Source organism: Cyrtonyx montezumae, unplaced genomic scaffold (assembly GCF_038088225.1).
Source record: "Cyrtonyx montezumae isolate F1298 unplaced genomic scaffold, pur_monq_1.0 scaffold_1, whole genome shotgun sequence".
Classification (NCBI taxonomy): domain Eukaryota; kingdom Metazoa; phylum Chordata; class Aves; order Galliformes; family Odontophoridae; genus Cyrtonyx; species Cyrtonyx montezumae.
This window is the reverse complement of record NW_027071825.1, coordinates 4687042-4713054: the sequence shown is the minus strand read 5'-3', so window position 1 is coordinate 4713054 and position 26013 is coordinate 4687042. Positions and strand designations below refer to the sequence as shown.

General features: G+C 48.7%; 3 protein-coding genes across 4 annotated transcripts; 1 reads left to right on the top strand and 2 right to left on the bottom strand.

Annotated features, from left to right (window-relative positions):
* Nucleotides 1-51: 51 nt before the first annotated feature.
* TCEANC2 (transcription elongation factor A N-terminal and central domain containing 2) lies at nucleotides 52-3680 on the top strand. Its single transcript, XM_065738585.1, has 4 exons — nucleotides 52-162; nucleotides 248-389; nucleotides 623-816; nucleotides 2627-3680. The coding sequence occupies exons 1-4, from the start codon at nucleotides 61-63 to the stop codon at nucleotides 2813-2815; spliced, it is 627 nt and encodes a 208-aa protein (XP_065594657.1). The 5' UTR covers nucleotides 52-60; the 3' UTR covers nucleotides 2816-3680.
* A 358-nt stretch (nucleotides 3681-4038) lies between these two features.
* On the bottom strand, nucleotides 4039-14347 carry CDCP2 (CUB domain containing protein 2). Of its 2 annotated transcripts, XM_065738573.1 has the most exons (8): nucleotides 14164-14347; nucleotides 13093-13186; nucleotides 11153-11500; nucleotides 10730-11068; nucleotides 10058-10411; nucleotides 8576-8754; nucleotides 7751-8074; nucleotides 4039-4640 (listed from the first exon to the last, which is right to left on the bottom strand). In XM_065738573.1, exons 1-7 carry the CDS (start codon nucleotides 14200-14202, stop codon nucleotides 7760-7762), a joined length of 1668 nt encoding a protein of 555 aa, XP_065594645.1. In that variant the 5' UTR covers nucleotides 14203-14347; the 3' UTR covers nucleotides 4039-4640; nucleotides 7751-7759. The 2 variants fall into 2 exon arrangements, with proteins under 2 accessions (XP_065594645.1, XP_065594636.1); XM_065738564.1 differs by lacking the exon at nucleotides 4039-4640 and having other exon boundaries at nucleotides 7297-8074.
* A 2925-nt stretch (nucleotides 14348-17272) lies between these two features.
* On the bottom strand, nucleotides 17273-25915 carry LOC136054742 (NADH-cytochrome b5 reductase-like). The gene is made up of 6 exons (XM_065746115.1): nucleotides 25717-25915; nucleotides 25415-25563; nucleotides 24153-24240; nucleotides 21025-21129; nucleotides 19377-19580; nucleotides 17273-17789 (listed from the first exon to the last, which is right to left on the bottom strand). Exons 1-6 carry the CDS (start codon nucleotides 25891-25893, stop codon nucleotides 17586-17588), a joined length of 927 nt encoding a protein of 308 aa, XP_065602187.1. The 5' UTR covers nucleotides 25894-25915; the 3' UTR covers nucleotides 17273-17585.
* Between the last annotated feature and the right edge of the window lie 98 nt (nucleotides 25916-26013).

The window sequence follows — 26013 nt, the reverse complement described above, 5'->3', positions numbered from 1 at the left end:
TCCGCGCGGTGCCTGCTGGGAGTTGTAGGCTGCGGCGGCGCGGCGGCTTCCGGTAGGACGATGGAGCGCTTCGTGGTGCGCCGGGCGCGATCCCCGCAGAGCCCCCGCCGGGCCCGACTGGAGCCCCGCGCCTACCGGCAGGCCACGCTCGAGTCCCTCAAGGCGAGTGCCCGTGCTCGGTAGCGGCCGAGGGGAAGCCTTGTTCATAAGGAGGACGTTTCCTGATGGCTTTTCTCTTTTATTCCAGAGGGTGGTCGTGGTGGAAGACATAAAGCGATGGAAGGCGATGCTCGAGCTCCCCGGGCAGCCCAAAGAAAACCTGATGGAAGCTTTGGGGGAACTGAAGAAGAAAATACCTTCCAAAGAAGTGCTGCTGACCACAAAAATCGGTACTGTACTCTCGTCCCGAGCTCCTGCCCCGTGCCCGGGGCGCCCAACAGCACCACCTGCTGGACAACCGCCCGCAGGAGCGCTGCGAGTGAGAGAGAGCTTCAGGCTTCAGGCTGAGTGATGTTATACTTTGTGCCAATGCTGACAGTGCTTGAATTAAAGACGTATTTGGCCGCTGTGCGATATATTTTGCCCACCCACCAAAACTGTGTGAGCTGTTGCTTTTTTTCAGGTCACACGGTGAACAAGATGCGCAAGCATTCCGATCTCGATGTGGCCAGCCTTGCCAAAGATGTTTATGTGGAATGGAGAACTTCCATCAAACACCACTCAGACAGGCCCTCGATAGAAGTCAAGAGTGATCCCAAGACTGAGGCTTTCAGAAAGAAGGCACGGTTGCTGCTTTGTGAAGCCCTGGATCTAGAGGTAGTGTTCATCTTCACCTCAGAGAGTTCCTGCTTGTGGGAACAGATTCAACAAGCCTTTGTCGGTCATAGTTGCCCTAAAACTGCTCCTAGCAGCAGAGTGGGGACAAAAGTTCTTATTTTTAGTGATTCTCTGCACGTCCCTATTTATCAGTAGCTTTGTTTTACAAGTAAATTTGTGGGGTTTTTTGTTGGTTATTAAACAAGTAAACACCCTGATTGTAAGTGAGGTGTACAGTGATTTACATCTCCAGCCTTCAGAGAAGCTGTGTATGTACTGCAGTTGGGTTGGGTAAGCAAAGGAGGAAGTTAGCAGAACATAAAGTTTTCACTATTACTTGTCAGCAATTAAAGCAACACTTTTGGGACCTTTTGGGCATTTCATATTTAAGTAATTAAACATTTGTAAATTGAAATCTATTGTAAAAACATAGAGGGAAGGTTGACAGTATATAAAATGGCAATAATTACTAGATCCCTCTGGTATCTTTAAGTAAATGAACAGAGTTTTGCTGTGAGGCTGAACAACTAGCTTGCTTGGTCTATGAAACACTGAAATAATTATCCCTTTAATTTATTCATTAGTTGTCCTTCATCAGCAAGAAAAGTGATAAGTACTCAAGAATTTAAAAGCTATGTGTTTGCCAGCTATGAGATCAACCTCTCCAACTTCCCATCCATCTGGACTGGGGCAGAGCAAAAAGGTCATTTAGTGTGGGAGTGCTCTGGGGCTGTTATGTGGGGGGAGCTCACTTTTGGGTCAAGCACAGCAGTAAGGCTAGTGATAAAGTCTGAGCCTAGGAGACATGAAGGCTACAGTGCCACCCTCAAACAGGTGGTATTGGGTAAGGTAGGACAAGGCAGAACTACTTCTGAAAAAGATTTACCTGTAAGGGAGGGAAAACTACCCTCATGGCTTGCAGCTGCAATTGCATCTACAAGTGGGGCTTATATCTGTGGGGTGAACAATGCACAGAGGTCGGGTGAGCGGAAAGCGAGGACACCTGAGAGCTGATTGAAAAGGGAGAATGGGGCTGAATGAATACAGTGGAGCTGCTGTTGCTGGCCAGCAGAGAGTCATTTAGTTTTGGGTAGCAAAAAGAGACCAAAAGTGGTGGGCAAAGGACTTGGAAGAGTATTGGTCGACACACTGGGATCTCCTGTATGTGAAGCACGGGAGATTTCCTGTCACAAAAAGCAGAAGTGAAATCAAAACCATTTTTTGATGGGCAGGATTTTTTTCTCCTAAGCTGTTCTAAATTACAGGTTTTGGCACATGTTGAAGCAATAACTACATAATTAACATTTAGTAAATCCCTTTCTGCATTCTTAATTACACCTCCTTTTACACACACGGAGCTCGCATCTCCCTTTATAGCACCAAGCAGAGCTGCCAAGTGTTTGGCATGTCTTATAGCTGCTCCTGGAATTGAGTTTAAGATAGTATTTGAGGTGCCTTATATCGACAGGATCAAAAAGTGAGCTTCATAGAGGCAGCACAACATAGCTGCTAATTGTGGTTCCACTGGGTACCCAAAGTGAGTTGCAGATTAGTTTCCTGTTGTGATGGCAAAGCACTGCCACCCAGCTGGAGATGTGAATATGTTCCCTGCTACTGACCATGCTGCCTTGCTCCTTAATTGCTAGGGTGGAATTAAATTGTTCTTCCTGTTGCACTTGTGATGAGAAGTAGATTTCCTTGAATCTACACTGATTAATGAAGAAACACCGAAAAGCACCAAACTCCAATTTCAATCAGTTGGTCTCCTTATTAAATGTAAAGATCTAATTTTATACTTTGCTGTTTTCAGATTGATCACCCACTGGCTGAAAATATTGAGCGAGAAGCTTTTCATCTCTCTTCACGTCTCATTAGTGCACCGTATCGCAGAATGGTGCGAGCTCTTGTCTTCTCATTAAAGCACAAACCTGAAATGCGAGCAGAAGTCAAGACTGGCACGCTCACCGTCCCCACATTTGTACAGAGCCATAAAAAGTGAGGTGTTGTGCTTGATGCCCAGCGAGAACTTCATGTGCCTGCATCTCTGTGGAACTGGGAAGCCTTTCTGTCACGAGGGGAGTGCCGAAGTGCTGACAGTGTGACTCACTTGGCTGAAGACAGGAACTACTAGTGATGAAAGTGGTGCTTTAAATCTGTGTGGGGTTGTTCCACAAATAAGTTTCTTATGCTCTGCTCTATGTTTTCCTGGTACAAAGCCATCCCCGCTCACTCACCTGTTTCTACTGTCAGTTTGTCTTACCTCAGTTTGGCTCCATCCCTGGTGTGGATCTTTGGGTGTAATTAGCTGAATGGCATAAAGGACCAGCTCTGTGCTGTGCTGGTGGGAAATCAGGGTCACTTTCATGGGAGGAGGCTCCTCGTGGATAACTGCAAACCCTCGTTAATCCTAAAGCAGCCAAGTTTGCTGCTGCTGCTGGGCCCTGTTTAGCCAAGCCAGGTGATTTCCCCTGCATCCACAGTGAGATACAAAGTGGGTTTCAGTGATTTTCTATCCATCCTTCCACAGGCTCAGTCATCCTGCAGTGGTGGGCATATTCTGAACCCCTGGGGTGAAAACTGAAATGCCCTGGGGTATAGGTGCTATCTAATATCTCTGCTTAATGAGCAGCTCACTCTGACTTCCATACCTCACTCATGATTGAAATGTGGTGCTTATTCTTAATGTAACATTAAAAAAAAACCACACACCTTGAAATGAAACTACAATTACATTGTAAGGAAAATACTCCACGTTCAGGCTTTTTTCCTCTGTAAAAAGCATGTTTCAGAATGATGGTGTAAATGGAATTAAGCAACAAACTATTGTTCAAATTGCTACTGGTTATTAAAACCTGGAAAGCTTGCCTTTTGTATTTACTCTGGTTTCTTTAGTGCCACGAGTCATCTTGTTCTCTGTATGCTATTATTAGGCTGTGACAGGCACAGGCTTTCTCTACTGGTAGACAATAAAGTGCTCTGCATGCTCTGTGCGTGTACAAGGCACTGGTCACAATCCATTTTCTGAGTTAACGGGGTCGAGAGAGTCAAGTGCTGGGATGAGTGAAACCTGCTTGTTCACAGGCATGGGACTGAAGAGTAATGCACCATAAGGAGGTGTGCTTTGATCACTCATGGTCAACGCTGACCTCAGGGGTGTCCCTTAAGAACAAATAATGCAGTGTGAAAATGATGCAGCAGTCAGTATTTCGGATCTTCATCCTAGAAGTGGACTGGGTGTCCGTAAGTGGATCTGCTAAATACTTCCCTGAGCACTGCAACACCCAAAACATGAGTAGGTGTGCTGGAGACAGAAAGTGGCAGGCGTGAGTGGTGAATAAGGATAACACATCAGTAAAGACCTAACACTTGATGACCGGTCTGGAGCAAGGGATGTGAAAACCCTTTGCTTGTAAGAAACAATCAGATCTGTTTCCCCCTTAGCTTCAGACTGCATGGCTGTAATTGAATTCACCCACCTTGGACTGTCACATTCAGGATTAGTGAGTGTCTTAGGTTTTGTTTCCAGAGCTGCAATGCCACGACCTGCCATATGGAGGAAAGAGACGTGGATGCTTACTAAATACTATCAATAATAGCACTGTGAAATTAAAAAGCAAGGTCACGTAGACTTCAACAAGGCTCTACACAGCCAACTCTGCTAGGTGACTTTATCCACATCTCTTGGCCCCTGACACCTTTCTTTCTGGACACACTTTAGGGAGAAGCAGTTGTTGTTCTATCTATTTTGGATGCATTTCAGCTCTTTGAAGATTGCAGATAAGATATTTCTTGGCTTCATTCTCGGTACATGCTGAGTATTTCTCCTTTGGGAATTAAATTGATGAATGCAGAGTTACTGTACACCAGTAAATGCATAAAAATGTTGTCTATTTTATGGCTAATACTTTCACAACTCTTTTCTAAGGGACCTAAGCACATAGCTCTGGGTCCATCACTTGCAGGGTGATGTTAAAGCTGCAGGGACACATGGGATGAAGATTCACCGAGAGAGGGAATTGGGAAAGATCCCTAAGGGCCAGGCTGGGGAGCTGCAGCACAGCGGGAAGTGCAGACAACAGGGGGATGGTTTAAGGACTTCTGAAGAGCAAACCCACTGGTTTGGAAAGCAGCAGCGAAGGAGAGCTTCACCCTGCTGCAAATTGCTGGGGCGAAAGAAGAAGGGAGCAGGCAAGACCCTTCCCATCCTTCCTGAAAGAGAGAGCGCAGCATCTCGGTGTTGCTCGTCTTTTAAGAGGCTCTTCAAAGGTTTCTCCACAAAGAACCCAAACTTTTAGATCTCTCTCACTGGCAGCCTTGTGATCCGAAGGCTTTGCTTGGCTGGCCCTGGGAGAAGAGCTGTTGAGGCAAAGAGCAGCCCCAGGTGCCCTCTTGTAGTCCCCAGAGCCCTGACTGGGGGCTTATGGGAGCTGCAGAACCACAGTCCTGGTGTTGCACCACATCCCTCTGCAATACTGACAGGGTGGCTTGGCTTACAGAACCAAAAAGGAGCTGTGAGGGCCCAGCCAGGTGGTTCCTGAACACCCAGCACCAGGATTCAGGGGAAACTGAGGCACAGAAGAGCTCTAGCGTTCTGAAGGATGCAATCAGGGGAAGCGCGTGCCAGGGTTACTCTGCAATTGGCAGTCTGCTGAGCAACATCCACAGTCCCCTTCAATTAGACTAGATTACAGGATAATCCTTGCTAATTATATATTATTGTACACCAGGCAGTTATCTCCCTATAAAAGGTGCCCCTATCATGGACAGAGCACAGCCTGCCCAAACAGCAGGACTGCTTTTGGGCAGCCACTAGTTTTCATATTGTGACACCAATGCAGGGAGGAAGAGGAAAAAGAAGAGGAAGATGCCCCAAGCCCAGACCCCCCCATGATACTGGCTTTAGGAGAGAGCTCCTCCCACAGCCCGAGCCCCGAAGCTGCTTGCATAGGGCTGCTGGCAGCACAGGTCTGAAGTGACAATTAAGGCAATGCCATCTTTTGAACACAGCAGTTTCCCACATTCCCCAAGCACTGTTTCATCTCTGCACACCCAAACCCCGGGAGCACATGAGGACGACCTCCCTGTCCTCTGGACCGCAGCGGCCGGGAAATGGAAGAGACGGCTGCTTAAAATAAGCTGGGAAACAACAACTCCCAGTAAACGCTGTCCTTGCATTTTTAATCGTCCATATGTTGGAGCCATTATGCTTCCCCAGCTGGCAGGGCTGGTGGCTGCTGCCTGCTCAGCTGTGCTCTGCCAGGTACCTGCAGGGTAATGGGGTGGCAGTGGGCTGCGGGGTGTGCAGCTTTCCCCATGGGGAAGGGTTTGGGGCACTGGGAGGGAGGGCAGCTCCGGCTGTGTCCCAGTGCCCAGTGTATGCACTGAGTGCCCCATATAATGTGCCCTGAGGAGCAGCAAGCAGGGAGGTGAGAGCCCATCAGCTATGAAATTTAAGGGAGTGGGCAGCTTGGGGAGGGGATGCACAGATTAGAGGAGCAGAGCTACTCATTCCAAGCATTCTTTGAGAGAGGAAAAAAAATAAGATAAAGAATTAAAGCAGGTTCAGAGCTGGAATTCATGTCCCCTGAGAGAGAGAGTTCCACTGGGGTTGTGGTGTACAAACCCTGAGCGCATCCCATATGGGAACACCTGCATCTGCTTCACCTTTAGGGAGCGTTTCCTCTAACAAGCTCCTCATCCCTGAGGCAGACTGCTGCATGCTGCAGCATGCTTTCAGCCACAGGATGTGCTGGTGAGAGAAGAAAACAGCCCCAGAGGGAGAGTCACGGAAGCAATGGGGTCTTCACCCAGTGCCACCAAGGGAAAAAGCTCAGCACTGAGTATGGCTTTGAGTAAAGCACCAAAGAGCAGGGTCCTGCAAAGACAGCAGCTTGGAAACCTTCCCTTCTTTCTCACAAACACCAAGGTAACGGACTGGGCAGCAGTGCCAGAGCTTCACCCCCCTCCCAGCAAAGAGATGAACACAACGTTCTTATTAAAACTGACATACAGAGCAGCACAGCTCCAGCCCCCAGTTATACCTCTCCTTTCTCCCCCCAGCCCTCTGTTAGCTCTCTGTCTAGCTCACGTGTTGTGTTGCATCACTTGCCGCAGCAATGAGCGAACTCCTGGCTTCACCACCACGCTCACAGCAATGTGAGCACCGTGTGCACAGAGCCCCATTGATGACAAAGGCTGCCCGAGGCCAGGAGGGTGGCAGAGAGCCTGGCACCCCAGACAGCTACAAGGGGCTTTTGTCCAGCCTGGGAAGCACCGCACGGTGACCTGCCACGTCCATGGACAGGGAGGTGTTCCAGAACCATGGGGATGTGGCATGGTGGGATGTGGGCAGTGGGCATGGTGAGGTGGGTTGGGCTTGGGGATCTCAGAGGTCTTTTCCAGCCCTAACGATCCTGAGATGTGGTGTGGGGGCATCCAGAAACACCACCCAGCAGCACCCACACATGTGCTGTACCCACCCCTGCACGCCGAGGGGAAATGCTGATGTCTGCAGTGCAGATTCACAGCACCCACACCGGTACAGATGGGGAACATGGAGAAGGTTTGTTACAAATACTGCTATATTTGGGGGTAGTTGCTATGTTCAGGAATTCAGTAATTGACAGGATTACTTCCAGCCATCAGCAAACAGCCTTACTTTCCCGAAAGTAGAGACACCAGAGGGAAAACAAATTGAAGCAGGTGCGGGAATAGTTATGGAGCATAAGAAGTGCATTCCTGAGCCAAATGGACAGATTGAGAGGCAGAGGAAAACTGATGGGAAGGGAAATGGCTGCTTACGGCCCACATCTCAGGCATGGGGATGAGGTGGAGGTGGGGCTCAGGCTCAGTTTCACTGTCTCCATTTCAGCAGCTGTGTTAGCACTAAACTTGGGGCAAGGGTGGCTTTGGGGGGGGGGGTCACATTTCCAACCTGAGTTTGCTACAGCAGCACGAGCCCAACCACAGCAATGACCATGAGCAGCCCAGCCAGGATGCAGATGCTGATGAAGACGATGTCGCTGGTGTCCTGGCTCTTGGTTTCATGGGCATCCATCACCCCTGCCCCCCTCTGCTGTACGTCCACCATGTGCTCTGCTTGGCTCATCCTGTGCGGGTCAGGGCCAGTGATGAGGGACACAGAGGCTTCCTTCCTCTTGGGCTCACACTGCACTTCGTACCGGTGGATGTCCTCCTGGTCGCCCACCGAGAAGTCAATGTAGAGTGTGCTGACAATGATGGATGTGTTGTTTCGTCTCTGCAAGACAAGGCTTGAGGCTCCTCAGGGCTCATCTCCACAGGCTTGTGGAGACAGCTCTGAGCATCCAGCTGACAGTAAAGCAGCCCAGCATCTACTGGAGAGAGGGGCCAGCAACTCCTCCCCACAGCTGGCATGACCAGCACAAGGTCACGGAATTACAGAATCATTAAAGTTGGAAAAGACCTTTAAGATCACTCAGTCCAACCCCAACCCATTCCCACTGATCACATCCCTCAATGCCACATCAGTTCTTGAACACCTCCAGGCACGGTGATTTCACCACTCCCTGGGCAGCTTTAAGTCACCGCTCTCGCTGAGTTTTTCCCAGTATCCAACCAGAACCTCTCTTGGTGCAACTTGAGGCCATCACCTCCCACCCTATAGGCAGTTACCTGAGAGAACAGACTGACTCAGCTCACTATTCTGCCATTCAGGGAGCTGTAGGGAGGTCAGCCCGCTGCCCAGCTTGCTTTGCAGGAAGGTTTGCCAAAGCCTTACCTGGGATTCAGTGCCACATGTGTCGAATCGGGTGTGTATCCTAAAGTGCGAACCAACCACTTGAGCAGCACAGGAGGGCATCCCCAAATACACCTTGTTCCTCTGCAGCTGGGCCAGGGCCTGCATGGGGATCTGGATGTGGAAGTCTGTCCGCGTGCAGCTGATGTTCATGGGCACAACTGTAGTGGCCGAAAACAAGGCACAGGTGAGGTGCCACCACTGCCACCTTTCCTGCTTGCTGTCCCCATGGTTGTTATATGCATTGTGTGGTACATACATGGTTGTTATATGCATTGTGTGACAGCACAGCTGCCACAGCCACAGCTTAAGAACCAATGTGACATGTTTTCAGGGGAAAAATGTGTGTTATGTGATGCAGCACAGGCTTAGCCCTGTCCTGTGCTGGGGGTGGGTACTGTGAGCTCCCAGGCACTGGACAAACCCTTGAGCAGAAAGCAATGGATGCAGGAAAGAAGCAGGGAGGAAAAAAAAATGCTCCTCTCCTTTAAAGTTCATCCTCGCTGAGCTGAAACCAAGCACTTGGGCAGTAATGAATTATTGAATTATTCCAACTCCCTCTGAATCTCGGCCTTATGAAACTGGTAAGATGCAATAAAATCAATACGAAAAAACAGTGTCACTTTGCTACACTTAGTGCATTATAAAAACCATTAGAAGATTTACCAAATAACTGAAGTGCATTAGATGAAGAAGAAGAGGAGGAGAAAATGGATCCTCTCTCCTTGCATGAAGGCTTTCATTCCATAAATCACACATGCCACACCCAAGCCACCTCGTGGGCCCAGACAAAAGGAAAATATCTGCAGGAATGAAGTGTTGTGGGTACTGAGATGCCCCTTTCCTGTGTTTCTGCACTCCTGGGGGTGACACGTAGCCTGTTGGGTGCCTGGTACAAACCCGACCCCTCCCCAGCTTGTAAAGGCTTAGAGCAAAGCTCCATCCCCTCTCACTGCCACGGCTGCATACTCCAAAATCCCTTCTGCTGCTCTCCAGATGACGCATGATTCTGCAGCTGAGGGATTAAAGCTCCTGCACCCAGCTCAGCTGGGTAGCAGCAGCTCTGCAGGGCTGCAGGCAGGGTGCTGGGCTGGGCTGCACACGGATGCTGCAGCCACTCCTGTGCTCCACAGACCTGAGGCTGATTGTGCTGAGCACAGGAATGAATCATGTCCGACACATGGGTCAGCTCAGACCTAATTACTTTGAAATACGGCAAATGTGGCATAGAGATACGATGGCACCAACACAAAATGGCTGAGCCACGGAAAGTGGTTTCGATGCATGAGCGGGTACCCAAATGCCTGACCATTTCCCCCCAAGACTTTCACCCCTTTGTCCCCATTCATTTCAGGGGAGTTGGACTAGACGACTTTCAGAAGGTCCCTTCCAACTCAAACAATTCTATGATTCACTGAAAAATCCCATGGCTCTTACACCCACTGGGATGAGTGGATGCCTTACCTCCAACGTAGGCGAGGGAGAAGCCCCGCTTGGCCGTGCTGCGGTCTGTGTGGAGCACCAGCAGCAGCTGATGGCTGTGGGAGGTGACAGGCACCGGGCTCTCCCTCCCACACCACGTCCCCAGCAGGGAGGCATTCTCAGCTCCTCCATCGAAGACATCCAGGCGGTCGTAGTCACAGCCACCGGTCAGGCTGCTCCGAGCTTCCAGCTCCAGGTCCAAGAAGATGACTTTGATTCGGTAGCCCGGGGGCAGCTGGATGCTCCACTGACACTGGAGGTTGTTGGGGTAGAAGTTGGGGTACTGAGGGCTGGAGAAATTTCCCTTGATGGTGGTGTAGACTTCCTGACACTCACCTACTTAGGGAAAAAGCAGAGGTGGGGGGGAAGGAAAGGACAAGCTGAAGTCTCCTGGCTGATGAGTGCTCATTTGTTTTGTGACTAAAGCCTGTTCTGCCCTCCACCTCACTGCTGCCTTACATTTGGCCAATGTCCACCTGTGAGTTTTGAGGCATGGTAGAATATGAGAGGGCATAGAACATCCCAAATTGGAAGGGACCCACAAGGATCATTGAGCCCAACTCCTGGCTCTGCACCAAACCGCCCAAAGCCTGCATCTGAGAGCAACACCCCGCTCCCATACCCCACCCACCCCCCCCCCCCCAAGCTCTGCACCTGAGTAGAAATGGGCCTTGAAGCCCCTGCCCACGATGTTGAAGTCTGACTTGAAGAGGATAAAGAGGTGCGAGGTGGAGGAGACAGTGCGGGGTGGGCGGCTGCTGCCGCAGTAGCGACCCATGTGGGGGGCAGCAGCGGTGGGGCCATCGAAAAGGGCCACGTAGTCGAAGCCACAGCCCTGGCCACCCTCTACTTGGAAGTCAGCAAAGACCAGGGTGAGGGGGCCACCAGCCGCCCTGATGCTCCAGCGGCACTCTGCGTCGTTGGGGTAGCTCTCGGGGTACCGCGGGCTGGTGATCTCCCCAGACAGCCCTGTCAGTTGCCCACCGCACGCATCTGCAGGGAGGTACAGCCATTGAGGTCAGTGAGTGGATGAGCATGGATGGACACCCTCACAGCCACCCCCCCCCCCAGAGTTACCTTTGTGGTAGGAGGCTGCAAAGCCACGCTTGGCCACGTGCCGGTCAGAGCGGAAGACCACAGCCATGACGTGCCAGGCAGAAGCAAAAGGTGGTGGGGCACTGCGGCCACAGAAGGTGCCCAGGAGGTTGCCCTGGTCCCGGGATGCCCCATTGTAGACTTGGAGATAGTCATAAGCGCAGGCAGCGTGGTACTCCAGCTCAAAGTGGCTGAAGGAGAGCAGGACGGAGGAGCCCTCGGCCACCACGATCAGCCAGGTGCACTCTGTCTCATAGGGGTACAGCCCTGGGAAATTGGGGCTGGAGAAGTTGCCAGAGGGCGCTGAGAGCACCCCACCACATTTGATGCCTGGGTGACAGGAAAGAGGGATGGGAGGCAGATGTGATTAACCCTTTCTAGGAGATGCCTAAAAGGATGGTGGGCAGTGGGATTGGACAAGATGGGGTGCACAGCACCAGCTCCATCCCACCACAGCTCCACCCTAACACCAAAATACCATTTCAGCCCTAGGGAAGGAGTCCAGGGAGACCTGGAGTACACGAGCAATCCCCATTGCCATTTTCCCCTCCATGTAACCTTCTCCTCCACCCCCACCAGCCCTGCTGAGTGATGGACTCCCACACTTGACCATTTCCACGAGCTAGTCCTTCTGGTTCACCTACAGCTCAGGGTCAGTATCTATTTCTTGCTGGGAAAAAGAAAGTAAAGAGAAAGTTTAAAGAGAGCAGGGGCTACACCCTAACTGGTTCTCAGCCAGGAACATACTCTCCTTTTTCCAGAAGCTCCAGGAGGGGAAATCCAGCACCTGCAGTTAAGGCAGCATGGCTAAGGCAGCCCCACCCCCAGCCCTGTGCCAGGAGGGCAGCTGCAGCATTCTGCCCCACAGAGCCTCTGGACAAGAGGTGCTCCTTAACTCCCTGATTATAGGGGCTCTAGAGAGATGTTAAATGTGGAGTCAGCCTGTGGGCTCCCCATCCATTCAGCTTTTCTGCTCAAAGTACTCCTTGCGTACAGAAAGAGTATCTGTGAATTCAGGCTAGGAGATACAGGGATGAAGGGTTCGATGTGCTTCACAATGAGTTGTGCATGTAGGGATTGATTTTCTAATGAAATCTTTATACTGAGACACGGTTATAATGAAATAAGGCAAGGAGGGAGCCAGGGCTGGGTGCATATGCTGCACAGCAGGCACAGACGTCACATCTGAGAGGGGAACAGGCCCTGTGTAGCCTCTGGGGAACACATGCAGGTTCCCAAACACAGCTGCATGCTCAGTGCCATCAATCTGGGCCAAGCATGTGTGAATCAATACTCAGCCATTGCACACTGCTGTTCATTATGCTAGCCAGTGTGGTGACCCAGCGAGGGAGGGAGCTGCGGATGTGCACTGCCAGCAGTTTTGGTGTGCATGTGCATGAGCAGCAATGCTGGTGGATCTCTGTGCCTTGCTAATTACCAGGGATAGGCAATCAAGCCATTCAGGACTGTGCTAAGAGACTGATGTTATTGGAATACATATCCAAGAGGGAAGCACATAGGACAGGTGGGTCACTAAGGACAGGGTGCATGGGGTGCCCTGCATTCTAAGGAAGGATACAGTTGGCTGTAATAATGGGCTGAGCTGTCCACCCCCAACCCCACAGAGCGCTGTGGCCTGTGTCCAGGGTCACACTGTACAGACACCACATGGATTTTGTTGCACACTCAGCAACCTGCACGTGCATACAAACAGATATATACACACAGGTGTGTGTATGTATATATATGCGTAGAACTCCCAGAAGTTGACAAACCCTTCAGCAAAGTGCCTGTAACCACAGGACATCCCCTACCTACTGCCTTCAGTAAAAGAAGTGTGACCAAGGACTCACCATGCCATGTACCTGCACACCCAGAGCTGCTGAGCCATCCCCATCACCCCATAGCACACGGGGCCTTACCTCTGCTCAGGGCCACGCTGAGCACCGTGCAGAGCAGGACCAGGACTGGCCCCATCCTGCTGTCACCACCACCTGAGCATCGCTCCAGAGCTGTCTGTCCAGGAGGGAAAAAATAAATACAGGGAGAAATAAATAAAAAGCAGGAGGACTGCGGAATTAATAGAGGAATGAATAATTCATCGCTTGTTTGAATTAAGAGCAGCAAGGTAACTTGATCTATTCCTCCCTTCCTTCACTCGGTTTTAATGATCTGGATCAAATGTCCCAAGGATTTACACTAGAGCAGATACCTTGTCAATACACTATATTTAGAAGAGATATTAATGTTTCAGATATGGTGTATAATGGCAGTAAGTCTGGGCTGACAATATGCCCTTAAGGGGCTATGAAAATAATTTAGTTCACCAGGCAAGACGGCAAACCAAAATGGGAATTTCAGGCTCACCACGGAAAAGTACCTCAGGAATTAATGTGATTTATACTGCAGCACCAGCAGCACAAGCCAACTGTTGATAAAAGCTGGAGACACCGGCAGCATCCCGAAGCTGGGATCCTCACTGCCTGCCCTGCAGCACTGTGCAGGCACAGAGACCTCACCAAATAAAGCTGGGCATGAGAGAGACCTCTGCTTGAAGAAGGCACCTTCCAGGCGGTGGGGAAGGAAGCAGCCGCTGTCTCTGAATCTCAGCCTGGGAGACGAGCCGCGTTTATTAATTAAGCAATGAGGATCGATGCCCGAGATGTTTCCTGTGGATTAATGATGGGCTGGGAGGAGCTGATGGCCCGAGGTGCTGCTAAGGACCATTAACACCAACTGGCCATTAATTCCCAGGAAACGCTCCATGCCAAGGTCATTAAGTGCCTGCATACACGTATGGGTAATAACAATGTTTGGCCAGGCTCTCCACCCCTGCCCAGCCTCACTGGAGCCATGAGGGGCTGACACACATCCCACCAATGCCGCATCCACCTCCATGGAGCTCAAGTAGCTGCTGCCAAACAGGGATAGGAGAAAGGATCTGTCCCCACACCTTGTCCATCAGATCCAAGATCGCAACCAGAGCAGCTCACCTTTCCCAGGAAGCCCACAGATCCACCAGGAAGCCACATGGCTCATCCAACACAGACCTCCCAGTAATGCCAGCCTTCCTCCACCATCATCTTCAGCACACTGACACATGGCCGCTCGTCTCCGTCCCTCCAGCTGCGCTCTGTGTCAGCAGTACCCCTGGGAGCTGGGGAGCACACGGGGGCTGGGGCTGTGCAGCACACCAGCTGTGACCCCATCCTGGGGAAAGGCATCCATCAGCCTCGGGCACATTCACCCGCTCCTGACCTGGGGATGGCAATTCCCCGGCTGAGCCCGAGCCCAGGCAACACCATCCGTCAGAGCAGAGGGGGCGAGGGGAAGATAAGAACGGCAGAAATGCTGATGAGATCTGGGTCAGCCCTGGGTGCTGTGGCTCAGGCTGGAGACACCATGGGGTTTTTATTTGAGGCCACTTCATCAGAGCTCACTGAGCTCCTCGGCGGGCAGATCTATAAACCATGAGTCAAAAAGGCATTTGATCCATTTAAACAGAAAGGACGTGCTCAGGACTGCGAGTCATCAGAGGAGATCAAAGTTTTAAACACGGTCCCCAGGAGGAAGAGGAATTATTTAGGCAGGGAATAATGAGATGAAATTAAGAAGGTATTTAGGCTGCCCATGAGGAAGAAAGGAAGCAAAGCTCCTCTCCCTGGCACAGCACTGCAGGAGTGGGGGGGGTCAGTGTCCCTGTGCCTCTCACTGGGGTGGCCAAAGCACCCCACAGGACACGCAGCAGCCCACCTTCTCCCTGGGGTGGGGGAAGGGCCTCCCAGAGCCCTCCATCCCACTGCCATCCAGCAGTGCCCTCAGCAACGGGCTGTCCCCATGGGCTGCGAAGAGGGACCCGTGGTGCGTGACATCCAGCATGAAAAACGACAAAAGGACAGAGGGGGAGGGGAGGAAAAGAAGGGCAGAAAGCACAGAACCAAGTGCCGAGGGCTGTTTAAAGGCCCCTCTGAGTTCATCCCACCAAGGACACGGTCTCCCCTATGGAGAATTTCTCGCAGCCCCCATCCCCTGCGGCACGGCGCAGCGCGCTGCCGGCTGCACGTCGTCTCCTCCCGCAGCCCTGCAGGCTGCCTTTGCAGGATTGCAACCCCCAGCACTCACAGCTTGCTCCGTCTCTCACCACCCTCCCTTTTAGCCACGAACAAAGACAGGAGGCTTCACGGCAGAATGGCCGGACCAGCTGGGTAGGGTTTAAGCATCGTGGCCCATATGTGCTGAAATACCCAGACATATTGGGGTTGTGCTTAAAGGAACAGGCCCAGCTTTTGCTTGGAAATGCGTTCCTTTTCTGAAGCAAGCGTGAGGTGTTACCTCAGGCCTTTGCTAAAAGGCTTTGTGGGTTTTCAGCAGTGTCTCTGAAAGGCAGGGTGCTTAAAGCAAGAGGTATATAAATAAGGTTTTCAGAGTATGCAACATCAGAGGAAAATATTTCCCGTGTTCCCAGCTAGGAACAAAGTAGTGAGATCAACTAGCAAACGTGGCTCTTCATTTTACCAACCCCAGGCTGGATAGAAACACCTTCACTGCAGTGCAGATTACTGTGGCTAAAACACAGTTTGGATAGGCTCTGAGTTTGCCTTGGACCTAACATGGGCAACATCACCACATCCACCTGCAGTAACAGCCAGAACTCTCCCGTAGGCTATGAGAACAGCCCTGGGAAGGCCCTGATCTGATGAAGTTAGCTTAAAAGCTGCATCCATGCTGGACCAAGTCCAGGCGTTTGGTAACTGGACAGCAAGGGGAACCCATGCCATTTAAGACCACATCACACACTGTAAACATGCACCTTTGTGCAATTGCAAACAGTGCAGTGACTGCAGGGCCTGGGCAGCTCACAGCTCTGACTCTGAACCATGTGAGAGGGCACACACATCCTAAGCTTAGATCCAGATCCCCATGTCACACACACAAAGTTCTCCCACACCCAAGTGGTACAGCTAACACTGTATTTACTCACCAAACATGCACGTATTATGATCCAGCAAAAGGTGCCAGAGCCTCACTGCAGCAGTGAAGGAGTCAAAAACATGGTCAAGATCAGCTCATCCTTCTCACTCACCTCCAAAGTAAAGGCAAAGCTAGAACAGCAGATCCAATACAGTCAGCTGCTGCCTGCAGGACCTCATTCAGGTACCCACACAGCTTCTCAGTGTGAAGCAGAGCCATCCCTTTTAGCAGCTCTCGAAACATGTGCCCATTGTGCAAGGAGTATTATTTCAAACAGGTAAAAATAGGAGTGATGATGCATCATCATCTGCCACAGCTATGGAAACCCTGTGAAAATCCAGTATGGGATGAACAAGGAATGAACAGCAAAGCAGAAAGGTGTGTTGAAAGGATAAACATGCAGGTGCAGCTACTAAACAGTGGTGAAGGGAAAGTGTGGAGGAAGGATAACTCAAATTAGAGGCAGAAGCACTGTGCTCTAAAAGGAAGGGGCTGGAATGCCCTGCTGTGCCCCACAGGGCAGTTACCCCAGCAAAGCCTGGTAAAACTTTCACTCCTCACATGCTGCTCAGGACACTTTTACTCTGTGAATCTCCTGTGACAAAAAGAAACAGATGCTTACTTGAAAATAAGTTCAATTTAATGAACCAGGACTCTTACACAATACATAGGAGACTTGGAAAGTAGACAACCATCTCTCCAGACATATAGCAGCTACAACTCAATGCTCTGTCACAGACTTTTTGGACATTCTCCTCCAGACAGCATTGCAAGGGTTAAGGTTCAGTGCAGGCAATGCAAGTCCTCCTTAAGCACCACATGTAACTCCACCTTCGCATACAGGCAGTCCTTTCTTTGGTACGGCTGGAAAGGCTCTTTTCAGAGAGCAGCACCTTCATCCCCATATTAATATAACCGAGGCAAAGAGGCTGAAGTGACCTGCCTGGCATTGTCCAGCAAGATAACAACACTGAAACAAACCCTACAGACTCCAGAGGGTCAGGCAGAGCTCTGCTGTTCCCTTGGCCTCGTTACTTTTCCCCCAAGGATTAAATCTCTCTGGGGCACATCTAACAGGGCACAACATGCATATTAACATGGACTTCAAAGCAAGACTTTAGTCTTCATATTACATCACAGTTGTACCCTTGGATGCTTCTTAATATCCTTAAGAGACATCTCTCAAAACTGCATGTAAAGACCTCCCCTAAAATGATCACACTATTCCTCAAGGCTCAGGCAATTGTAATAGCCACTCTGGAAGGTCACCTGATCTTTAAAACATTAAAGATCAAGAATTATACAGGAAAATGTATTCAATCCAAAGGCGAAAGAAACTATAGGCATAAGGATCTCAGTCTATTGAGACAACTGATTTTGAGCAATGTCTTTTAACAGGATGTCCTAGTTTTGGTCTGAGGTTCCTTAGCTCAGGAATACCTTGCTAAAAGACAAAACAGGAATCTTCTTCAATTCCTGCAGCTTTCAGATATCTGTTCATATCTTCAGTGAATGCAGAAGAGCCACAGATTAATACAAATGGCTTTCTTCGACAGGAATTAATTATTGTCTTTACCAAATCTTCATTTAGGCGACCAGTGAATGTGTTTTCCTGATAGCTCCAAGGAAGATTTTCTAGTGAAGCTTCCTGAAAAGGCAAAAAAAGTAAAAAGGACAATGAATTGCTTACAGCTGAACCTCCCTCTTCCCCTCAGAGTACTGTGTGGGACATTTTTTCACTCTTGGGACTCCAACCTGGATAGAAATCATCCATCCCAAGACCTGTGTTTCTCTTGTGAAGTTCAGCTAAAATACTTCCCTATTACTGGATCTGGTCACTGAGTCAAGCAAAACTGAGTGTTATACCACAGATCCTTCTCCTTTGGGAACCACTACTCACCATGCTTTTTTGATTCCCAAGACTTAAGTCCCAATTCCATTCCTCCCCACTGCCTCTCCCACTCCCCCAAGTCTCCTTCAGTTCCATCTCCCTTGTCAAAGCAACTGAAGAAAACCATGCTCCAGACACAGCTCTGATCCCATGAGAAATGTTAGATCCCACGATGTTAGATCTAGCAGGACCTCCCACTGCTATTAATTAGAAGCAGAAGGTGTTCAGATCTGATGGTGAAGGCAGCAGAGTGAAATACAGGGACAGACACACATAATCCTAAAGGGGAAGATGCACCACTCAGCACCGGAGTACAACAAACCTGTTAAGACAGGAGCATCATATATGTAGGGCAGGCTGTGTTGACAGGGGTCAGCAAGGGTCAGATAGGTTCCCTGCCCTTTACTGGGTTGAATTTCAAGAGCTTCTCAGGCTCTTGAGAAAGGGCTGTCCTGAGAAGAGCATCTAAGCTATGTCAGAGACCACTACTGATCACACACCTACAGAGCAGTTGAGGGGATGCCTAAGTACAAGTACTTTTCCTCTGCATCCAACCTCAACTTGCCAAGACCATATGTGGAACATAACGTATGAGGCAGATCCACCGTGAGACAAAAAATGATTCATCTGAGAAGCTAAAAATGCAATGAGTTTCATTCCCTTAGCATAAATAATTCTCTGTATCTTTCCTGCAATGAATCCTCATTTCTGAGGGAAGTAATTTCCATCGACCAGATCTGTGCAGAACACAGGCAACTCTGGGACCAAATAAAAACAGAAAAGAGCACTCAAAACATAAGGTCACTGAGAGGTGCATCCTCATCCTATGGATTTGGCACAAAACAGCATTTTACAGAGGGGGACACAACTTTAGAAAGTTTGAAAATGGGTCAACTGGGATGAAAAAGACTGCTGGGAAATTGGTGCTAACATATTAGAATAAGAGAGACATAGCCATAAGCAATGAATGGAAGACATGGACAGACTAAAGGTACTGGTATCAGGAAAGGAGAAATAGTTTATGTGCTGTGATGCTCCCAGAGTAAAGCTTTCTTGACATAAACATTCAGGTGCAGCAACAACTGTCTGAAGTGGAGGGGGAAAATAATCAACAGTGAATACGAATCAGTGACGGAAGAACTGCCATGGGGACAGAGAGGGCTGCTTCCCTGAAATCCTTCAGGCTGCTGGCAGCATGAGAATAGTTAGTAGATCTAAGAACAGCAGCAACTGGATCAACAATAGTCTCGATGGCTGGGAAAGGATTAGGACCAGACTGACAGAAACTGTTCATCCACCACAACAGAACGCTCACACAAGTGCATTTCACATTCATTTATTTACCTGGCTTAGGACATAAAATATTCTGATGTTCCAGTATCGAGACAGATCCCAGAGAAGGGGTTTCAGATATATTTTTTCAAATGTACAGAAGCAGCCAACAAGAGTTACAAAGGTTTCATCCTCCTCATCCTCCGTTATGGACTGAAGAATGGGAAGCATCGGTGCAAGGCCAGTGCCAGAAGCCAGCATGAGGAGCTCTCCATGCTAACAATGAAACAGAATGCTGAATTGACCATCGTGATTAGAAACAAATGCGCACATTGCCAGCTCTTCCTTGCTGCCACACTGCTGAAGGGTCCACAGAGAGAGAAAACATATTTACCAGTTCATGTCCTGATACAAGTCTTCAAAAGTACTTTTCTATAAAACTCCATCAAGGATTACAGACAGCGCTTTCAGGATTTATATATCAAACTTTATGAAACTGGATTATATCCAAATAGAAACATCTATCCCAACTTCAGCCCTTGCTTCAGTTCATTTATATTTCAGTTTCAGTTCAACTGTACACTTTCCTGATCCATTGTTGGTTGTTTTCTTGATGGAAAAAGATCACTGTCTATTTTGGATGCTGCAAAACACTGACCTAAAGGTGCACTGGAGGGAATGATTTCTTCTCCACCTTGATCCATACATCATCCTGGTACATTATCTCACTTATCTCAAAGACCTACCAGCACAGCACCCAGTGTTTCCCACCTGCAGCACGGAGATGTTCACGCATTTACCTTCACCAAAGGAGGCCCATGATGGGGTCAGCTCTTCTACAGCAAGAAGCTTTGAAGATTGCCCAGGTGCTCTGCAAACTACACGCACAAGGATCACCTAAGCCAGTCCCTAAATGAGTCACTTCTAGGCAGGGCTGCAATGTTTTGTCCCAAATGACCTGGAAGCATTTAAGAGCAGAAGTGAACAGCAGCCTAACACAGCAGGGAGGGTATCCCAGGAAGCAGAACATCACTGCTCTACACATGGAGCTTGGCCAAAGGGATTTTACAGCCCTATTTTCTGTTGGATACCTAAAGTTAATTACAAAAGAAGAAGAAAGGAAGGCTTTGGGATCTTAATGACCTATGTTTCAATTCTGCTTCTCATTTGAAAGGTCAGAATTAAGTAACGAAATTAGTGTGCGTGAGAAACCTTCCCCTGAAACCAGATCTGCCTTTCTTTGCAGAGAGCCTGGTATCAGTAGATGGGAATCAACATTTGCAGAACGCCGGGGTGATGTGACACCTCACTGGAGCTGCTGTAGTTCAGAGAACACCCAGGAGAGGAAAAGATCAACACCTCTTTTTCACTCGTACTCAGTCACAAAATAGCAACATTGCTCAAACAAGGCAAAACCAACCCACACATTGCTGCTGCAGAATAAATTTTCTTTGTTAAACACATGCAAGTGATGAACAGAGAGCCTTGCTAATTTTCCAGTCTCCCACCCACCTCCTTCTCCTCTTCCCTCTTACATATGCTGCAGCTCAATAAGGTGTACTTTCCCCAGCTGACTGCTAATGCCACAGCAATGTACAATAACCAGGAAGTCCCTAAAATAATCATGAAAGCAGCAATCAAATTGATGCCCTCCCTTTGGATTATTAAACAAAGCTAGCTGCCACAAGCTGAAACATCCTATGTCTCTCAGGAAACTAACCTTATTAGGTTGATATGGGAACCCTCCAAATGGCCCACGCCAAAAGACTGTGTCTCCTTCTTTCCAAGTCCTTATGTATTGTGACATTAGCCCAGCTTCATAGCACTAACAAAAAACATTGCACAAAAGAAAAGAATAATTATACTCCGTTGGAAAGTTTCCCAGCTTAAGTCAATTATAAAGTTATCTACATTTAAACAAGAAGGGGGCAAAAAACACTTCATGCATTTAAAAAGAAAGATTGTTCTAGTTGAAAAATAATTCAAAGTTATACTCAAAACAAAGACATTTACATTAAATCATATTGGATTAATTCCAGCTTGACTGCAACGTAAACACAACCCACACTCAGGCAGTCTCGAGTTTCTCAAACTGGAACAAGCTTATCAAAGTTCTTGCTTACAAAACATGAAGAAAGCCCTGGATGCAAAGCACAGTCGGAGCCTTCAAGCATCCTCCAAAGCTCAGGGTGTGGGATCTGTAAGTGCCCTCTGGGTACTGATAGTTACATAAACACTGCATAGCTCTTCCCTCAATTCAGCCTCTCCAATGTTGTACTGATACAATTAGTGACCCAGTGAGAGGTTTCTCATTTATAAAACTGTTTTCAGAACAGATCATCTGGATGCCTTTATGTTTCCCCCCCAAAAAAGTTACTTCGGGCTTCACAGAAGGAAAATATTAGGCAAAAAAAGCTCTACTTTCTACTAGGCACAAAAAACATTATCTAGGCTTTTCCTCATAGAAATGCTAACCTCACTTGCGACTGACGAGAGTGAGTGCTTGCTGGAAAAAGGGAATCATAGAACAACATAGGGTTGGAGGGGAACTTAAAGCCCACCCAGTCACAACCCCTGCTGTGGGCTGGCTGCTAACCACCCCAAGATCAGGTGCCCAGAGGCCCACCAAAACTGGCCTTGAAGGACTCATCCAAGCAGCCTTGTTGCTGTATGTAATGTGCCATAGGTATATACATGTCCTACTCATAGGATGACAAGAAAGAATACATGCAGAAGAACTGTCAGTGTCTATGGGATCTGCTCAGAGAACGAGTGCTGGCCCGGCCTGTGGGAGCAGATAAGCCTAACACCTACAGCAGGCAACTTGCACAGAGGTGATGCCACTGATAAGCTTCAGGAAAAGCAACACAGCCAGGGGTCAAAAGATGGAATGCAATACATGCCTTCAAAGCCTTCAGCCCACATAACTGAGAGAAGGGTACTTGGGGATATCTTCTGCACTGGACAAAAGCCCAGCTCCACACCCCAGAGCCTGGGCTGGCCACCAAGCAGCACTGCAGGCAAAGGGAACTGATGAGCCACAGAGAAGCTAAGGACAAGAGTGAGCAGGTGGGTGTGCTTGTAAGTAATGTTAGCTAACAGAGAGCACAGATATTCCTCCCCCTGTAACAAGCTCGCTTAAAATAAGATAACCTAGGTATTAAAGTACCCAGAGTGTGAGTTGCTGTCAGAACCATTTCATGCTCAGAGGGCTCTGGGCAGTACTGAATCTCACACAAAGAGGATTGCATCAAAGGAACAGTATTTGACCCCTACCATCTTTACCTGTCCATGAAAATCCACAACAAGAGGAAAAAAAAAAAACAACCCCTCCTTATAGCCCATTCCCCATGGACCACGGTAACAGTAACTGAAGCAATCCTTCTTTCACCAAAATTATTTTCGAAAATCAAAGTAAGAAGTGATTGAGTGAGTTTAAAATGAATTTTTCTAAATAGAAAGAAAAAATAATTATCTCCTGGGGGGAAACTTCTACACCCAGTTTTACATGAAGAGAAACCCTAACATTATAAAATCACTTGAAAAGAGGGTTATGCTCTGTAAATGGCAACTCCTTCACTCTTAACTGTAGTATCACAAATGCAATGCTGTAATAACAGGAGACAGAAGGGTCTGAACAGTGCTTGGATTGCATAGTAATAATAATAATATAGTACTCTCCAAAATTGCTTGAATAGTGTGAAATATACCACAACCTACAGAGTGAGTTATAAAAATGGCTGCTTTAGACTGGGTGTTACCAATCTCTTTTGTCACTGCCAGAGAGTAACTATAGCTCCCTTTGGGATGAAAGGCTCTATATAAAGGAAAGGTATCATTACAATCATTACTATTATTATTGAAATGCAAAACCTGTGAGTAGTAAGCAAGTATACATGAGATTTCACAGTCATCCCGTGAATGTATCCTATTAATACAACTCAAATGCTACATTTCTCTCCCCTACCACACACCAATTGCCACAAGAATGCTGAAATGACCCTCCCACAGGTATCTTAGGCAAGCATTTCTAAAGAACAGGGCTCACATTCAAACATACAATGCATAACAGAACTCCAGAATATCAAAGTCTGGCAGAGGACAAATGACCCAGCACTCTGCATTTCACACCTATTCTGGAGCCTGAGTTTGTCCTCAGGAAACAGGAGTGACATACAAATACAGTTTCAGAAAAGAATCTTCACTTAGGTATTCTCTACACAAATTAATTAGGTCATTTATAGGAGCCCTGCAGACTATATGCAGAAAAATTGCCAGCCAAGCTCTCCTGTAACTTCCCTTTGAACTCCACCAGCTCACCCAAAATGGGGATGTCACTGCATGCACCCTAATTTTTCACCAAAATGAAAGCTTTTTATGAGGAGTGTCCTTAGTGCAAAGGCTCAGCTGAGCAAAGGCTTCCCAAAACCCAATGGTTCCACTGGACTGGCTACTGGGTGTGACTTCAAGAAGAATGTCCTGTGCATTGTCCTGTGCATGTCCTGCGGGGTGCTTTTCATTTTACCCAAAAAGGCAAAATGAAATCAGGAACATGAAATGGGCATCTCCTTCCAACTGCAAGGCTCCTGAGAGGCCTTAATGTTTAGCAGGGCTTGTGCTGTGAAGCACTTGCTTGTGTGTCACCTTCCTCTGCTTGCAGCTTCATGGAGGAAAAAACAAGCAGCAATTTTTATCAGCAAAGCACAACTGCTTCAAAACAACACAGGAACAGTCCACAAGGGATTTGACAGAGTCTCCCTTGAAGTGCTGACAGTGTGCTTGGTTCCTAAAAGAAAACACAACTCCCAGCACCTCAGACTCTAATCTATATTGTATAGACTGACTTACTTTTATTAGAACTTCAAAGTAACCTTCTGCATTCCCTGGGCTAATCGGAGTATAGGCTCGCTGGACCTCCAAACCATTCACCACTCCTCTGAGAAAAGAAATATAGGAAACCACTGTAACTTGTGTCATTGACAGATATTACCAACACTTCTGCTTTCCTCTGGGGAGATGAGGCAACGCTGAGGGAGGCAGCAGATCCCCTTCTCAGTGGCTCAGCCTGTGCACAGATGCAAAACGTCTCCCTGTGAGAGGTGAAAATCCACAGGGAATGTAACTTATAATGCATCTTTTGTTTTCCTGGCAGTGGCCCCAGCTGTATCCCACATTCAGCTCTTGCACACATCCGTGGAAGGAGGTTTGGAGAAGAGTGGCAGAGGGGAGAGAAAACGCTCTCTTGTGTGCCACTCCTTTTGTTCTGGGATCTACCTTTCTTTTTGTGTGTGGACAGCATCTGGCAGTCAAATAATGAAAGTCAGGGCACAGCCATAAGTCAAGCTCTTGTCAGTATTTGCTGTATCTTCCTGCCAGTCTTCTCTTCCCATAGAAGATATCCACACTGCACATCACTACTGACCACAGGAACTGACTGAAGTGGCCAAACCTTTTCCTCTGCTGCACTACGTAAGAGAGCCGAGCAGAAAGCAGGCAGCCAGCTGTATGCATCAGCTGTTAACGTACGAGTAACGTCAACAGATACAGATCAATGGCATCATAACACGACTTCTGCTATCTGGCAATGATCACCACAGATGGTGGGGAGAGACAAACTTTCCCCAGGAGGCCCCTTTCAGGCCAGCAATAAACCACACAGGAGGGCTGTTTTCCTAGAAATCAGTTAGAAAATGCCCAGACATCAGCAGCAACACCACGGGTGCTGAGTTACTCCAAGATACAGAGCCTAAAAAATACCAAACTCCAAGGTGAACACAGCTCATTGCCTTCCTTGCAACACACAGGAACAAGTCATCTACTGTAACATCTATTCTTTGACTCCTTCTTTCTGCAGCTTATTATTACTTTTTAAATCACACCTAGTTCTTTCTGACCCACCGACACAAGGATAATGCTGAAATGAAATGTGCTTCGGAACGGCTTTTACCATAAAATTAGCAGAGCTAACGAGCTCATGGGGTCTTTCATCTGTATTATTGCAGAGCTATAGAAATTGTGATTTCCCTGGTGCGAGGGCTTTGTCTGTGGACACAAAGCTACAGATGAGGTTACATAATGCGGGGCTGTTTAACTAGCACGGAGAACAATACCTTAACACGATATGTTGTCCTAAACTCAATCGCAGCCTGCCGTTCCCCGGCAATTCAAATCTGTACTGGTAGGTGTCCTCTGTCAGCTGCCGCACCGAGCTGACGCTGAATGCAGTAAATGCATCCGGATTTAGCTCTGAATTATGGCTCTGCAAGTACAACAGTAAATAATTACTCGGTTAGACGACGCCTTTTACGATCCCGCTTCTCTTTGGGAAGCAAAGCAGAGCGGCAGCTGAGCGCTGGGGACACCGGGCCGGCCGCACTAGGGATGCTCGGCTTCCGCCCCCACACTGACTGACCTCGCCCCGCCGCCCCACGAGCGCGCTCTTGTCTCGCGTGGCTTTAGCCCTCTCCCATCGCGCCAGCTCCTCCTCATACACGTCGTACACGCACGGCTTGCAGCCGCCGCCGCAACACTGCGACGGAGAAGGCTCCCGGGGCCGGAGAGCCCACCACTCCTCCTCCAGGCCGCCCATGGCAGCGCCGGAAGCGCTCGGCCCGGAGGCGCTCCCGCACAGCCCCCACCCGCCCCCGAGGGCGGCTCCGCCCGCTCTTCCCGCACAGCGCCGCGCGCCCCTTTTATAGACCCGCCCTCC